General features: G+C 42.3%; 1 protein-coding gene across 1 annotated transcript; it reads right to left on the bottom strand.

The window, feature by feature from the left end:
* Window positions 1-88: 88 nt before the first annotated feature.
* Window positions 89-8787, bottom strand: tomm70 (translocase of outer mitochondrial membrane 70). Its single transcript, XM_085372048.1, has 12 exons — window positions 8505-8787; window positions 6844-7017; window positions 6263-6389; window positions 6058-6167; window positions 5817-5965; window positions 5334-5541; window positions 4937-5071; window positions 4745-4852; window positions 3577-3693; window positions 3117-3214; window positions 2899-3021; window positions 89-1744 (listed from the first exon to the last, which is right to left on the bottom strand). The coding sequence occupies exons 1-12, from the start codon at window positions 8736-8738 to the stop codon at window positions 1591-1593; spliced, it is 1737 nt and encodes a 578-aa protein (XP_085228174.1). The 5' UTR covers window positions 8739-8787; the 3' UTR covers window positions 89-1590.
* Window positions 8788-18110: the final 9323 nt, after the last annotated feature.

The following is an 18110-nucleotide window of genomic DNA, read 5'->3' as shown; positions in this document are numbered from 1 at the left end:
TTTAGTTTCTAACTACAGGGGTTTAAAAACAATGTGCTGCACAATCCGGGTGAACAGAAATGATCAGATGTAAAACTCATTCCAAGAATTATAACTTTATTAGGACTCATTCTTTCACTTTGGTCACCACACGTATGGTAGATGCAGAATGTCAGTGATATCAAACAGCCAAAATCTAGTTCACATCCATGTTCTGAAGGTTAAGTAAATATGGTTTTAGTTGGAGTCCGTCTCACCAGCTGCAGCTCAAAATGCATGATTTGGTTCTTTGGCATCACCACACATGCAGTGATAGTGTACTGGGGGTGAGACTAATGAATGTCACAGAGAACGGGAGCTTTTTGTTGCATTTTTTTTTAAAATGCTCCAGACGTACAATCATCAGTGGTGCACAGATGCTACTTGAGAACCAAACCACACACCGTACCAAGAGATTCTCAGAGCTGCATAGGCTGGAGACAATAAGGCTCGGGTTGTTTGAAAAGGAGAGATGAAAAAAGCAAATTAGAATTAAACCACCGTGTTAAGTATTCAGTCAAAAGTAAAAGGAAATGTAGCATGAAGAAGAAAAAAAAAATCACAGAAACTATAAAAAGAATCAGGTTTCCCAATTTACATGAGCTGGGGAAAAACCACTAAATACCCTTCTGACACAAGAGGCAACTTCTTTTAAAAAAAGGAAGAAAAAAAACTAAAAACAAAGTTGGCTAAGTTTGTCTAATCAGTGTTCTGCAAAAAACAAAAGCCTCAAAAAGGGTTTTCCTAGTGTTCAAGACAGCACGAGCATTGCATTTACATTAATTTATAAAGTGAACATGCTGCACGAAGTATATAAAAAAGCAAACAGGCAATCCCACCATTTAAAACGAAAGAAAAAAAACTTTGCCTAAACTCTGTAGGCTTGTATCCTGGGATCAACTCCAGCATTTCAATACAGACATTGTACATTTGACTATAATTTTAATCTTGCATTCAGAACTGATACTGTATGTTACAATTTGGGGTGGGTGGACACAAACACTTTAGATCAGCATCAAGTAACAAGTGAACAGTCCATTGGAACTATAAAGCTCTCACAGTACTGTCTGTCGATTTAAAAGTGTCTCCAAACCCTTGTGGGTTCAACAGACTGAACATTTCAATTCTCTCTACATCTTCTGACACGTATACGTCTCACTCATCTACACTTTCCCTCCATAAATGACAACCTTTATTTTCATTCTGAGCCATAAAATAAAAAAAAAAGACAATGACGCCATTGTGGAATTAAGTGTCAGCATAAAGGGCGGTGTTGGTTAAAATCCACCCCCCACCCCAGCCACCCCACATCCTGATAAACCACTGAGTCTACCAGAGACCAGGATCATAGCCTCGGTTTGACTTTGAGTACAAATCTGGTTTCCATGAAAATAATCCCCTTCAATGTGACGTAAACAGTATATATTCAGGGTTTGTCCTTTTTTTCAAATTCCCCCCCATATCATCCAGTATTTATTTTTTAACAAATCAAAGTGAAGTCAGACAGTTGCACTTTTAACACAGTTAGATTCAACAATGAAGACTGAGATTGGCGATCCATTGGCAAAACGGTTACAGAGTCGGAGGTTTCAGCCCGTACTTCCTCGCCACTTCTGTCTGGGCGTAGGCGGCGTCACATAACGAGTACAAGTGGGCCATCTCCATCTCTGACTTCGCTAGGTTAATTGCTTTGTTGAACATCTCGATCGCCTTGTCAAGATTGCCCCTGTAAAAAGAAAACACTCCAGTTATACCAAGCACTTGAAAAATGTGTAGATTTGATCATTTTTACCACCACAGGAATTTTTTCCCAGGGACTGTTTCCATAGCAGTCATCAGAGTTTTAAGTTCTTGGAGGCATCATCTTACTCCCAAAAGAGTCCCATAATGTAAGATAACTAAGCCGAGTGTGGAGCTGCAGCTTCACACTTGGCTGTGAACTGCTGCAGTGCGAGGTGGAGGCCACCACCTGCTAAAGCCAACAGAACCACATCATCTAAGAAAAGCAGAGATGAGATTCTGAGACCACCCAAGCAGAAGCCTTCCTTCACTTGGCTACACCTAGAAATTCTGTCCATAAGATCATGAACAGAATCAGTGACAAAGTGCAGTCGTGGTAGAGTAACACCCACCAAGAATGAGTTCGACTTATTGTCGGCTAAGCATACCAAGCTCTTGCAACGGCTGTATACAGATCGAATGGCTCCTAGCAACGGGCCAGACAGCCCACGACAGGCGCCAAACACCTTGTGACCACAGCTCAGTACAGCAGCTTCAGCATTGAGGCGCTCCCGATACGCTGAATTGTTGTTTAGGCGAGTGCAGAGGACAGTCAGCACCCGTTCCCTGACCCAAAGGTGCAGGGGGAAAAAAAACAAAAAAAACCTCTTGTCAATCGTGAAAAGCCCCAATTTACAGGGAGCAAGTTGAGGGAATACTAAGATGCCCACCCCAGCCCACAGCCTCCCACCACGGGCAAGTCTAGATTGAGACAGACTGGTTACACGATTACAATATTTCCTATTCCTCCTTTTCCTAACATTAACAAGGGCTCATCCAGACCCAGGAACCTGTCACACCTGAAGTAAGAATCAGATCCTTAAACCGCAAACATGATGTTTGTAACACTTCAACCAGTCTGTTCAAAATGGTACAAATATATTCCTTTAGGGGCAACACAAAAGCACAAAGCGCAGCAGCTGACTGCTTTCTCTCATTTAGTGTTTTATAAAGAAGAAAAATGCACACTATGGGACTCCTAAAAACATCCTGACAGAAATACCAGCATGCTACCATTTTTATCTTTGTACAAGTGAAAACATTACAAAGCAGCAGAGAAATCATCCCTGGGAACAAACACTCACATACTGTGTGACTCACCTTTGAACTTCAATGGTTCCCATGGTTTCATAGGCAAAATCACATTTGTTGTCGATCTCAATTGCCTTACTGATGAGGTCGAGACCCAAGTCGAGATCCTGTTTCCACTGAAGCTGCAACAAACTGCAGACAGAGCAAACAACATGTCACATTTACACAAACAAATCAGAGACATTATATGGATCAATATAGCCACATAACAGGGGAGAAACCCTTACCCCTTGTGGACATATGTTGTAGCATTGTCTGGTTCCAGTTCAATACACTTGTCGTACATTTCATCGGCTTTTCCAAATTGCTGCTGATCAGTCAAAGCCTGAGAAGTACACAGGAGGACTGGTAAAAACGTGCCCACCAGGCATGAAAGCGACACTTTCCCATCCCAACAGGATTATAATGCTTTCACAAAATTACTAAAAATAAATCAGTGCACATATTAACCACATTTCCAAGCAAATGTGGGAAATGTTAAGGATTTATGGCTATTTTGAATACATATCATGAGGAGTTGGCCAAATCAAGATAAGCAGTTTTGTTACAATAAGCTATCACAGAGAAAGAGAAGACTGCAAACAAGTATTAAAACAGAACAGAAACACACGGTATTTCTATTTCATGTGTTAATGTAACACTACAGCCTGTCACATTTTGTTTATATCCATCTCCAGCCGAGCATACCTGAGCGTAGAGAGCGTAGCCCTCTGCACATTTTGGAAACCTCCGGATAACATCTTCAAAGCCATCCATGGCTGTCTGTATTTGTGAAATATTACTTCCAGTATATGCTTGTCTGTACTGAAGGACAGAAGAGTCAAATGAAAATGATAAATGGCACAGACAAAAATCACCATATGATCATATAATGAATAGAAATAATTAAACATTTAAGGCAAAATCAGGCAGTTACAGACAGCAGGAACTGGGACGCTCAGACCATTAAGAGGAAACTGAAAGTGATCAGTGAAAAGTGGGATATGCTTGAGGACCAGAGAGCAGGTTTTTCAGGCTTTATCTCAAACATGACTTGCATCCAAACTTTCAAAGACTTCTGGCATATCTTCCAGGTCTCCTCATACCGTTAGCCATTCCTGCTATTTTGGAAAAGTTACCCTAAAATTCTCTCTTCTATTGTGACTTTATATCAGCGCTCCCCAACCTTTTGTGCCATGGACGGTTTAATGCCAGACCTTTAAGCTGTTGCGGATAAATACAACAAAATAAGATGATACGATAATAATACTACAATAATAATAAACGTGACTTCACTGTGTAATTGTGTAACTTTATTAGCAGCGTCCTCCTAAAACGCACCAACAACACTGAGAGTAACATCCTCCTCTCTGCCCCTTAATGTACTCTGGTCGCTATGGTAATATGTAAATATTTCTTTCAAAATAAGACGCACAACTACAACACGAGATTAGACCCAGGGAAACCGGGTTAACGATAAAAGCCCTGAAAACCATAACTTTCACACCCGAGCCTCAACTCTCACGGTCCGGTACCAAACGACCAGGCCACGGACCGGTGGTTGGGGGCCGCTGCTTTATAATATTATATATGTAGATTACTCAGACACACCGTCTAAAGGCTTAAGGAACCCTGCACTGTCTTGTTGTCCCTTTTATTTTGTCACCATCACTTTGGGACTGCAGGGTGACCTGTGGAGTTCTGCCTACACCCTGCTGGTGTGTGCCGGTTCTGAATCAGTGCTGATGTGGACTGATCTCTCCAACAATCTTACCTTCTGTGATTTTTGAATAGTTTCAGATAGTGGTTGAACCTGTGCATTGTTACATATGAAGAGCCGCACTGCTTTTAACTTTGCCTTTATCTGGTTACTTACAAGGGCAAAGCACTTCTGTGCCTGCGCCAGAGCAGAGTCAGGCCTGAGCAGGATGCACTGATCAAAGTCTACCACTGCCTCATCCACCTGGTCGAGCAGGATCTTCAGCTGAGAGAGAATACATGCATAACTGGATGTTAACAGTTATTACACCAAATCAACAGCAGGTTACTAGTTTACCCTCACTCGTACCTGCCCCCTGTGATGATACACATCAGGGTTCCGCGTGTCGATCTCTGCGGCCATGTTGAAATCCTGTGTAGAGAGCATTGGCTGCTGCTGCTGCATGTACATGCTTCCACGCTTGATCAGCGCATTGGCCCTCAGCTGTAAAGTTCAGATAAGAGTACAGAAGGCTTTTTAAGACTCCTGTAAAGAAATGGTTTTTGGAGCTTACAAATTATGTGATCTAAAAAACAGGCATGCTCCCAAAGTCACAACTTGGTAAGCCTATTCATCTTCTGGCTAAAACCTAGCTTGTCAGGCAAAATTCTGCAAGAAGTACAATAAAATTACCCGAGACCGTTATTTGACTTTTTAGTCTTTCCACACAAACAACCAAAATACCCCAATAATAAATCGTCTGTACCTTCACGTTGGCGTCCTGCATGTTGATGACCCGATCCAAGTCGGGCTGAGCAGCAGTAGAGTTTCCAATCAGAAGGTAGAAGGTGGCGCGCAGCAGCAGCGCCTCAGCGGTGTATCTTCCTCCTGACTCGATCTCCTTGGTGCATTCGCTGATGATTTTGTCATAATTTTCCTCCTCCATGTACTGTTTTGCCTTCAGGTACCCAGAGCTAAGCATATAGGGAAAACTATTACCTACAGAAATGTCTCCTAATGAGCACACACCACCAGTTTTTAAATTAGCATACCATGACAACTTTAGTCTAATTAAGCCTGCCTGCTTTCGTTAGTCTAAATACGAGCGACAACATGCAGGTTAGATTTGAATTATTCTTCTCAAGAATGGTGCCATAAATAAACACAGTGCTACAGATTCTTTACATTGTTCTGTAACAACAGAAACCGTAGGTTATGAAAAAAGTTTGGATTAAGAAGATATGCCAACCTCTCTGAGACCTCTGCTGCCTCGCCCTCCTTATCCTTGTCTTCGTCTTTCTTCTCCCCCTTCTGCAGAGGCTGGGAGATTATGTCATCAGTGAAGGAGCTAAAGTACGACTTGATGAACTGAGGCGAAGGCATCATTGGCTCACGGTTCTGCAACAAAATGTTTTTGGGAAAAAGAAAAAAAAGTTCAATGTGAAGATAAAGGCAAAGAAAACTGAAAGTGTCTGAAAGTGAACAAACACCTTGTACTTCTCTTTGGCCTTCTCTTTCCCAAGCTGCTTTAGCACCTTGTCTGCTAGCAGCATGCTCTGTTGGTTCTGGAAGGCCTCGAGAATACACACCGCTGTGACATCTGGAGATCACAGGAGAAAAACGCAGCAGACTGTCAATGAGAGTTGCACCTCAAAAGTTAAACTTGGAACAAACATTTTTATAAAAACATCTCACCCTCTAGACACTCCTTCCTGTTTTCTAGTCTCTCCAGAGCTTTAGCCCTCCTGAACAGAGCCTTCACATAGCGTGGATTCAGCTCAACAGCCTTACTGCAATCCTGTACCACCTCTGTCCACTTCATCTGAAATCAAAGGTTCAGTTAAGTTTTAATTTGAAACATCCCTGCTGTGTCTCAATGAGAGATCACTTTAACCTCTCGCTGAGACAAAATGAGATACTTTGTGCGGTAAATCCTCAAATATAAAAGAGGAAAGTTAAGACTCAAACACAATCTTGTCCAAAGAACACGAACCGTTTGCTTCTGCAGGAGCCGACAGAAACCACAGTTTGTTTCATTTAGCATGCCATCAGGGTGTGAGAACAGCAGGACTTTTTAACTAAAGCCATTTTAGGTCCAACCCAACCAGCTTAACCTAGTGAACATCTCTGGGGACAATATCTAACTGAGAACAGTAATAACACTTAAACTGGGGTAGCTGGAGCTCAGTGTACACATTATGCTTCTGAAAATGTGCCTTTAATTATTTTTAAACTCTACAACAACTTCTGCATAGTTTACAGGATGTTGTGCCAACCTGCTGTTCGTAGGCTGCAGCTCTGTTCTGGTAAAACGTTGACAAATCCGACTTCTGCTCTGTGGGGCACAGAGCAATGGCCTCTGTGTAGCACTGTATGGCGTTTTCATACTTTCCAGCTTTGAAGTACTTGTTGCCTTTGTTCTTAGATGCTTGGGCCCGATCCAAAGGACTCTAAATGAAAAAACAAAGAGAGAGAAGGACAATTATTGATTTGTCCAATAAACTGGAAACGTGACCAAGGAAACAAAAAAAATTTATGACAACTACGCAACAACTGACCGACAGTCTGAGGTTTGCCGAACAAATTGGTGAGCTGCTGCAGTAATTATTGACACCAAGGGCACACTGAATGCCTGATTATGCACTGCATGCACAAATGCTTTTCCCCACTCTACATAACACCAGCATACAACCAAAAACTTTAAGTACACGCAATTAATTTCACCCAAAACCTCAGTAGCATGCAGAGTCTTGGTAATTTCACCCTGGATGCTTCCTTTAGCTAGAATAAATACAGAACTCTTATCTACACTTTTACACTGTGTCGAGAGCAATTAGTGTGATCATTTTAGAGGCCTTTGGAAAGGCACAGTAGGTCCTGTGCCATGTCTTGAGCCACTCATAATTTCTTAATATTATACTGGGAAATATGTGGCAGCAAAGTATGTAAGGCAAAAACAGAGTTTGTACGAAAGTTAATATTTAGTATGACCACAAAAAAGACATCAGGGTTGATTATACACATAACCAGGAATGGCTTACAGGCATACTTAACAGAAATATGTGCATTTTTTGGTTATTTACGTCTATTTCATAAACAAAAATGAATTTCTCGCTCAAGTAAATAAATCCTACTTTACAAAAACAAAAGAGTTTAACATGTGTTTTATTAAGGTCCTGATGATTTTCCTGAACTAAGAACAGAAACTTCTGTATCTACCTAATAAAACGTTGGTCTTTCATCCATTTCAGTTAGAATTGTCCTACCCATGTGTGTCACACCGTTTTAAGATCATGTAAAAACTTTAGTAAGATGTACATGTAACAGAAAGTAAACCGAAAATGTTTAACATCTATTTAAAACGCACTGGCTTCATTACACTGTTTAGCAAATACAGCCCATCACTGAGGACATTATGCATGACAGTGGAGAGTAAATGAGGTGACAGTCACCTTTGGCTGCTACACTGTCTCTACCTAAAACAGACTCGAACCATCCCCGCCCAACGTCACTTTCTGGGAAAGCAGCCTTAGCCAGCTAAACATTAGTTACAAAACTCAAACCTCATTGCGGGTAATTATTATTATCATGTGGTTGATGTCTATTTTACCGCTCAGCATCGGGAATTTTGGCGTCAGATACGGACGTTTTTCAAGTCTTTTGACGCAAACATTTGCAGCCAGGCATGCTGACCTAGCTACTGTTAGCTTGAGTGCTAGCTCTCTAGCGATTAGCATAAGCTAATCTGGCTCCAGTGGACCGGCTGCTGCCGGCCTTGCACTGCGGAGGTAGAGCAGCTGCTTGGAGGCGGTAACGTCCGATGTCCTTGACTGTATTTTTATGGCAATGACACGGTTAGTCAGAAGAGTGTACCCACTGCACGGACACCCATCATGCTAATGTGGTAAGAGTGAAATGAGGGCGGCAGAAGCGTCACCATGCTCTCCTGCTCTCGGCCGGATCGAGATTCGCCGTCCTGGCCCTGCACGGGGCTGGCGCTGCCTTCAGGTGTTTTCCGCTCCCCGGTCCCCTTCTTTTCCTTCGTCCTGCTGCGGTTCCATAGGTAGACCGCCCCGACTCCGAGTACTATGGGAGCCCCCACTAACAGGGCCAGCTGCCACCGGGGTAGTCCAGTCCCAGACTGCGGCTCGACTGGCTTCGAAGCAGCCATGATGTACAAGTGAGCAATAGTTAACCAGCCAGCAGCACCACCTCCTGCATACAGCGTGACCGAGCTCGGCTTCTTCTTCCCGTGCTCCGCGAGGTCACAGACACCAAGGAATCATGGGATACTAAGAGAAGGGGAACCCACGGGGCTGAGTGTAGTTGCAGTCTTATATCGACGATTTGTAGTCCAAACATCTCCAGACCACCAGCTACCGCCTTTCCAGTGCAGTTTGTAGGCTAGAACAGAGAGGTTTGTTATGAACCACTGACCACGTGGACCAAGCACTTTGTTGACTGATATTACAGCGACGCCTGCTATATTATTAAGACTGCATAAACAATCAACAGTGATGGCTACGCTACACTTTAGCTATCAGCGAGGGAGCTAATGTAAATAGCAGCAGTGTTACTTGCCAGTGATTACAGTCTGGGAGCATTTTTTAAAAAAAAGCGTGTCACGTCTGGAAGAGAAAACACGCACGTCTCTCAGTTCCGGGGCCTGTCTGATACCCTGTCTGGGCCTTTTGGACCCCTCACTGATGAGGTATTTTTCCTCATTGAGAAGACATGTAGAGTTGTGGGCTGTGGATTAATGTGTTGTCTAGAGATCCGGTCTCCCGTTGTTATTATCTCATTGCTGAGATGTCCAAGCAGTCAGCTTGGATGTTTTGTGAGAGGAAGCCAGTGTTAGAGGATGTATCACAGCAGGCAGCAGTACCCTGCTGACTGTTTTAAATGTTTTGAAATCTGATTGATATTTAATAGGGGTTTTGTGCCCTTCTGTTGTGTACTGTGGGTGAAGTGTGCACAGCAGATCAGCAGTTCAACAACAGCAGTAGGAGCGACCCAGTTAACTCTTATTGTTCTGTGTATGGACTTACGCTACAAGTAACACACACACACACACACACACACACACACACACACACACACACACACACACACACACAGAGTTTGACATGTGTGTCAGAGTACTGTGCATCTCTGAAGTTCCTTCAATCCCTTTAAATTTGTTCCCAGTATACAATTCCTGAAATCCAGACGGGTGTTTGGAACATGTTTCCCCTGCACCAGTCTAGTTTGATTTCTTTTTTAAATAAGCACATCAGTACACGCATTTGTACTGATAGGGATTGTTATTACAGATTCAAAGCTTTTTCAAGGAAGTCATTCTGTTATTGTTTAAATCTGAAAACTTTTTTTTAAGATTTTAATTTTCTTGTACTTGCTGTTGAATACATGGAGGTGCATTATAATGCACTGCCCCACTGGGGCTTTCAATTGCCTTTGCAGCATGACTGATTTATACATCAGCACCACTGTAGTGGAGCAAAAAACCTGCATTTATTACCTTTTAGCATCATCAAAGATTCATTTTGAGAGAAACTTTATTATTTAAAATTTGAATTAGCATTTGTTTCTGTGCATTTAGTTGTAAAGAACATGGACTATTCAAACAAAGTCATTATCTATGTGAGAGTATCATTTAAAACTTTTTGGTCCTCTATTATCAAGAGTTTCTTGAGTTTTGTAGAGAAGCCTTCTTTAAGCCCTTTTATGATACTTGAGACTCTGTTTTTTGCCACGTCAGTGTAAATGGCTGAGCTCTTTTAAGCTTTACCGTGTATTTGTCGACAGTCTCTTTAATCCCGCTCACAGGTCACAGAGATCAGAATTAAGGAGCTCATGACGAGTGGATCAGACAACTTTTACCATGAATGGCAGAGACTAATCCGGTATAATATTGCTGTAAGTTTGCAAAATATATTTTTGGAAGCTTAAATAAGGTTGTACGGTGTGGATGAGCACGGCCACCCTTCCATTGTTTAAGTAAATCTGCCAGAAAGTAACTGCTCAGCCGTCTGTGTTGTGTGTGTGTGTTTACATGTACACTTCAATGGCTAGTGTGATATAATGCCATGATGCATTTTTTGTAATCAGTGTTTTAATGTCTCATTTTGTTTTTAAAATCAAGCCCTCAGTTCTTGTTTTTATCTTTTCTGAGCTGCAGGCAAAGCTAATTGTGTCCAAAACAATCTTGTTTACGTACAAACTAACAAATCCGACCTCCTCAGAAAGAAACACTATTTGTAAGCAGAGCGTTTGAGCTCTAGAGGGCACCACTGTAGAGCCGGTGTTTGGGCTTGGTAATGGCAGATGGAAGATAATCAGCTGTTAAACTACGACTGTGTTATATCTCCAAGTAGTCTTCAGGAACAGTTCTTGAAGGACATCCAAAGCTCTTCTTTGGATGTTGCTGCCTTTTATTCTGCTCTCTGCCAAGATCCCACACTGCTTCAGTAACGTTGAGGTCCAGACTCTGTAGAGATGAATCCATGACTGATAGTGTTGCTTTGTGTGTTTGAAATAATTGTCACGCTAAAAAAAGAAGACGCCACTGTGTTTTCCAGTTACTGTTGTACCGCTCTCCTGATCTCTTCCTTACATATTAACGATCATTCAAACCGAGTAGTTAACATCTTTTGTTGATTTTTAGTCAAGTTTATGTGCAGTTTGACATACCGTGGCCTTTTCTCCGTTTCCCTTCCACTCAGATCATTTCTGATGAGACTACAGCAAACAGTGGCTCAACTGCAAGATGCATCTCTCAGGTCCTGTCTGGATCTGGACCTCAGATCTGGCTTGTTTTCTATTGCTTAAAGACATGACTTTCAGATACTGTTCATCTGCTATAAATGCATTTTTATATACTGCCACTTCTCTTGATAGTTCCTTCACATCTGCCCTCATATCGGTAATTTTCATCGATTCAACTAAAGAAATGGGGTCAAATTATGTTTTGTTTTATTGTTTTGTGACAGGCTGCTAAGAAGAAAAGTGCCTAAAGATACTATGTATAGTTCTTTTTAGCAAGTTGTCTTATGTGTAGACATAACACCAGTTCATCCCTTGAGTTAGGTGCCTTATGTTTGAATGGTTCTTAGTTTTGTGTGAAGTGGCTTAACAATTAAAAGACATGGTCAGAGACAAGGACCGCACTGAAAATGAGTTAAAAACGTATTTCCAAAGACCTGCAGAAAGCCTGAGGCAAAATATCACAATAAGGAGGTGGGGGTCGTGGGGGTCTGGCAGACATAATATGGTCATTGCAGTGGTGCATTGGTACAACTTTTAAACCTGATCAATTTTAAACTCGTGACACATCTTTTCACTTATACAGGCTGTTTTAATCAATTTAATCACTTTGATGTTTTACTTTAAGTCAACAAAAATGAATTATTAGTCTGACAATCAAGCCTTTGATACTTCCCCAGCACTTACTAAAAATAATTACACGCATGTATGGAATGCAGTTCTTTTGCATACAACCTTGTATGCAGTGTACAGTGTGGTGTTCATACTTTTACATTACAAAACAAAAATCTAAGTAGTTTTGAAAGCATGCGCAAAATGCAGTTGCTAAAAGTGAACGTTTCATTTTCACTCTGAGAAGTAAAACATGCAGTAAATGTAAACATACATGTCAGTTACTTTGCCTGTTTCAACCAGTCTTATGAAGCCATGCATGTATAAAGTATCAGCCCTGTTCAGCACACACCAACCAGCCAATTCTAACATTTAGTGACTTACTTTTAATTCATTGCTAATCCTTTTGTACTGTTCATAAAGTAAATTGGAATGTAGGATTCTTACATGTAACTTTTAGATAAAAGTCCCCTGTCACAGAGGTCCCACATGGTGCAATTTGATCAGACAAGAAATACAAGGGGTTGCTTTGGGCTGCTGAGGTTAAAGTAAGAGGTACACAGCAGGAAAATGTGAAAAATAGGGTTTAAAATAACCATCGTTCTCAGATTAATAATTAATTCTATGATAATAAAAGACCCCACAAAAAACAATTGATTGTGGCACAGTCTCCGACTCACACTATGTGGGAGGAAGTAGTTTCTACAATCCAGACTGAATGTTGAACGTGAGACTGGATGGCACCGCTTTGTCTTCTCAGCTCAACTTTCACCTCTGACTTGCAGTGACACATTTCTTTCTTTGTTGGCAGTGTTGTGATAACTAAGGTTGAAAAGCTGTGCAGTCTACATAAAACTGGATAAAAACAGAGGGATGCTCAGGGGAGGAATCACAGTTAAGGAATGGCAGTTAGGCTGCGTTCACACTGCAGGCGAAAGTGCATCAAATCCGATTTTTTTGACCCTCTGCGACCCATATCCGATCATGGTGTGACAGTGTGAACGGCACAAATCCGATCTGGGTCACTTTCGTATGTGGTGCTGAATCCGATACATATCTGATGTTTCAGAAAGCGACTGCTGTTTGATGGTCAAGTCGCATTAAATCCATCTTTTACGTCACCGACACAAGACAGACGCCAACTATCAGCGCCAGTGAAGTGCCCGAGAAGACATCGCGAACGCTTCCTGACCATCCGGTGAAACTGCTGGGAAGACAACGTTGGAGAAACGTGAACATTTTATTTGTACTGTATAATCTGCAGATTCTGACAGAAATCTGCAGCTATCCTTTGAAGCACTGCTCCTCTCTAAAACAGCAATAAGGATCATTATTAGGTTAGTTACATTATTATGTAATTAACAAAATAACTTAAAGCAAAAATTGGGAAACGTAAAGTCCGAAGTCTTTATATTAAGGGCCATCAGTCAAACAATACAGGGAGTGCAGAATTATTAGGCAAGTTGTATTTTTGAGGAATAATGTTATTATTGAACAACAACCATGTTCTCAATGAACCCAAAAAACTCATTAATATCAAAGCTGAAGGTTTGTGGAAGTAGTTTTTAGTTTGTTCTTAGTTTTAGCTATTTTAGGGGGATATCTGTGTGTGCAGGTGACTATTACTGTGCATAATTATTAGGCAACTTAACAAAAAACAAATATATACCCATTTCAATGATTTATTTTTACCAGTGAAACCAATATAACATCTCCACATTCACAAATATACATTTCTGACATTCAAAAACAAAACAAAAACAAATCAGCGACCAATATAGCCACCTTTCTTTGCAAGGACACTCAAAAGCCTGCCATCCATGGATTCTGTCAGAGTTTTGATCTGTTCACCATCAACATTGCGTGCAGCAGCAACCACAGCCTCCCAGACACTGTTCAGAGAGGTGTACTGTTTTCCCTCCTTGTAAATCTCACACTTGATGATGGACCACAGGTTCTCAATGGGGTTCAGATCAGGTGAACAAGGAGGCCATGTCATTAGTTTTTCTTCTTTTATACCCTTTCTTGCCAGCCACGCTGTGGAGTACTTGGACGCGTGTGATGGAGCATTGTCCTGCATGAAAATCATGAAGGATGCAGACTTCTTCCTGTACCACTGCTTGAAGAAGGTGTCTTCCAGGAACTGGCAGTAGGACTGGGAGTTGAGCTTGACTCCATCCTCAACCTGAAAAGGCCCCACAAGCTCATCTTTGATGATACCAGCCCAAACCAGTACTCCACCTCCACCTTGCTGGCGTCTGAGTCGGACTGGAGCTCTCTGCCCTTTACCAATCCAGCCACGGGCCCATCCATCTGTCCCATCAAGACTCACTCTCATTTCATCAGTCCATAAAACCTTAGAAAAACCAGTCTTGAGATATTTCTTGGCCCAGTCTTGACGTTTCAGCTTGTGTGTCTTGTTCAGTGGTGGTCGTCTTTCAGCCTTTCTTACCTTGGCCATGTCTCTGAGTATTGCACACCTTGTGCTTTTGGGCACTCCAGTGATGTTGCAGCTCTGAAATATGGCCAAACTGGTGGCAAGTGGCATCTTGGCAGCTGCACGCTTGACTTTTCTCAGTTCATGGGCAGTTATTTTGCGCCTTGGTTTTTCCACACGCTTCTTGCGACCCTGTTGACTATTTTGAATGAAACGCTTGATTGTTCGATGATCACGCTTCAGAAGCTTTGCAATTTTGAGACTGCTGCATCCCTCTGCAAGATATCTCACTGTTTTTGACTTTTCTGAGCCTGTCAAGTCCTTCTTTTGACCCATTTTGCCAAAGGAAAGGACGTTGCCTAATAATTATGCACACCTGATATAGGGTGTTGATGTCATTAGACCACACCCCTTCTCGTTACAGAGATGCACATCACCTAATATGCTTAATTGGTAGTAGGCTTTCGAGCCTATACAGCTTGGAGTAAGACAACATGCATGAAGAGGATGATGTGGACAAAATACTCATTTGCCTAATAATTCTGCACTCCCTGTATTGTTTGCTCTGGGTCTAAACAGAGCGCGTTGTGTGTGACGTCTTCTTTTGCGCATGCGGCCGCTTTGGTTCACACTAGAGCGCGTTTGCTGTCTCATTTTATTTGTAGTGTGAACGAGCAGACAAAAAAATAGGATTTGATCAAAAAATCGGAATTGAGCATCAAGACCTGCAGAGTGAACGTAGCCTTAGAGAGGAAAAAGAGAAGAAGAAAATGCAAAGGAGTGGAGGGGCTAAAAGAACCACTCAGATTTAACAAACCACCCAATCAAGCTGCGTCCTTAGAATTGGCCCCCTCCCTTATTTTTCACCACGTGAGAGTGAAGAAACACAGCTGTGCCTCAGAGGGCTGAAATAGACAGAAACGCTCCGAGAGCATGTGAGAGTTGAAGCGTGGCACGCAAAGAGAAGGAAAGGTCTTACAGAAAACTGAAATCTGCTTTCAAATAAAATAAGAAACTAAAAAAAAACTTAAACAACTGTGAGGAAGAGCTTTGAGAGGAAGACCTGAACTCTCAGGAGATCTGTGTAACAACAAAGCGATGAGCTCAGTGTCTCGGGATGAACACAACATAAAGAGAATAAACCCTGAAAGGAAACTGGATACCAAGATGTGGGGAAAAAGGTGATGAAGAAAATGAAAATGTCCTTTTTAAATATTTTTCCTTCCTCTTTTCAAATTTTACCTGTCTGGAACAAGGATTCTTTTCTTTTGAGGCTTCTGTGGAACAATGTAAGGTTGTCTTTCCTTTTCTGAGGAGGGCCACATTTTGACAATATCCTACGAGCTCCTGTGGAGACTGGCTAATGAGCAAATAGTGAGACATGTCTCTAGAAGATGTCAAAAGCACCACCAGCCTTGGGGCTGAAAGCAGTGCTTCAGATCGTTCCAGTGGCCACTGTCTGAACCAAAATCAGGACCAGGGGGTGAACCAGAGTGAAGGCCAGGATGGGATCGTTCTGGACCGTATCGGCTGTCTGTTAGTGGATAAGTTGGATCCCAGTGACTTCACTGGGAGGTTTTCAAAGATCCAGTTGAGGTCCAAAAATATGAGAAGGATCATTAATAGAGGTATGTGGAGGCTGGCTCTAAAAACTTTGTTTGTTTTGTTTTCTTCTTCTGAGGAGCACAAATGCGAATGAACACAAGATGGGTCAACACAGAGAGGAGGCAATGAGATACATGTTTTGTAATATTCCCAGGACGTTTGAATGTGATTGCTTATCTGTCATGACCTGAGGAGTTACGTTTAAGGGTGGAAATGGCAGAAAGGCAGGTCGAACATCCAGCTGAAAAAAACGATCCTCCGCTTGTCAGCTGGAATGTGGGTGTGTGCGGTTTTTAGCCGCTTTGAGATTTGAAATGGCTCTTTGTTGTCACTTGGAAACTCGACAGGTGTGTTTGTTGTGGGTTTTGAAGACCCTGTGAAAACCGATACCCACCTTGAACATGAATCCAGAAAAAGACATGCTTTTGCATTTCTGGCCTCAGTATTGTTGTTTTCCCCAAACCCCTTGTTCTCTCTCAGCTTACCTTAACCTCCGTGAATTTTATGTCTAAACACTTCCAACATTTTAGGGAATCTTTACAGGCGTACTTGGTATTAGAGTGTTGTTTAAATTTGTGGAATCAAGTAATACTGAATGGCATTTGACGGAAGATTAAAGACGCTTTAGGATAAGAGAAGCAGAATGCTTATTTTGTGAAAAGGGGGAATATTGGTGTGAGTTAGTGTCTGTGCAACAAAGCAGCACCTGCACAAACATGCTGTTATTGAGACTTCTCAATAAATAAGCTTGTAGAATGCAAATGCCATGAAATGTAAGATTATAGAAGCCTCTGCTGATGAGATAATGTACATGTGTTAGTCTGTGATGGTACACAAACGCGTTCTCACTAGAGTTATCTGACCCAGCTGTGTCAAGGACACACTACTGTGTGAGCCCCGTTTTGGTTTTGGTGATTGAGTCAGTTTGATTTATGAAGCTGAAATGATTAATACAATCACAGATGAGTAGACATTTATGCTACAAGTTCATTTCTTGATCGAAACGTAGCATTAAACATGCACAGCTCCAACCTCTCCATCAGGTCTTGAATGATAACAAGTCAAACAATGTCTGTAAAGTATGCATATTATACACAAAGACAGACTTAAATGAAGACATTGATCCGACACATGTAAAATGTAGCCAATTGTGTTTATTGTTATCATTTTATTATCATCTCTCTACCCTGTGTTCTCAAAAGTGAACACAGGGTAGAGAGATGATGGAGGAAATGAAAATGGGGGGGAGGGGTTGTAAAGAAGAGATTAAGAGGACAGATGGGGGGGGGGGGGGGGGGTAGATAGAAAGAAGGATAGAGACAGGGGAGGGAAAGCCCCAACAATCATATGACCCCCTATGAGCAAGCACTTTGGCGACAGTGGGAAGGAAAAACTCCCTTTTAACAGGAAGAAACCTCCGGCAGAACCAGGCTCAGGGAGGGGCGGCCATCTGCTGCGACCGGTTGGGGAGGGGCAAGGAAAACAGGATAAAGACATGCTGTGGAAGAGAGCCAGAGGTTAATAACAAGTACAATTCAGTACAGAGAGGTCTGTTAAACATAGTGGGTGAGGAAGAAACACCCAGTGCATCATGGGAATCCCGCGGCAGCATTAGGCTGGGCATGCACTGTGCTCTTTTTGGCCCATTTTGAGCCGATTTTTCAGTCGTGCGACCGTTTTGGGAGTCGTCCCGAGTTTGGCCTTAATCGTGTGTCGTGCATCGTCTACATAACGAGGGTAACGGGGTAATGAGAAGCAATTAAAACCTCACGACCAGCTCCCGATCATCCATCGTTTGCTCGCAAGAAAACCAAACCTGTTTGAAATCCTGTGGGTCGTCCTGAGGGTGTCACCGCAGCGTCTCACACTGCCCACGCGCAAACGCAGAAATGAGTGCGAAAAGATGGAGTCGAACGGCGGTGCGGTGTGTGATCTGGACACAAGCGATGGAGGCACAAACTTCTCACCCCTGCGAGTCAAGCGTACAGTTTGAGCAGGAGCTGAATAACGCGACTGAAAGAAATCGCACAGTGTATGCCCAGCTTATTGCAGCATGGAGGATTCAGGGTCACCTGAGTAGGCCATCAGCCTACTAAAAGGATACTGAAGAAACCCGTCGAAATAGTG

This window comes from Diplotaxodon limnothrissa, linkage group LG15, assembly GCF_057381915.1.
Source record: "Diplotaxodon limnothrissa isolate DT_005_m linkage group LG15, D_limnothrissa_male_GT1.1, whole genome shotgun sequence".
In the NCBI taxonomy this organism is placed as follows: domain Eukaryota; kingdom Metazoa; phylum Chordata; class Actinopteri; order Cichliformes; family Cichlidae; genus Diplotaxodon; species Diplotaxodon limnothrissa.
Note: the sequence above shows the minus strand (reverse complement) of the source record. Positions and strands in the feature narration are given on the sequence as shown.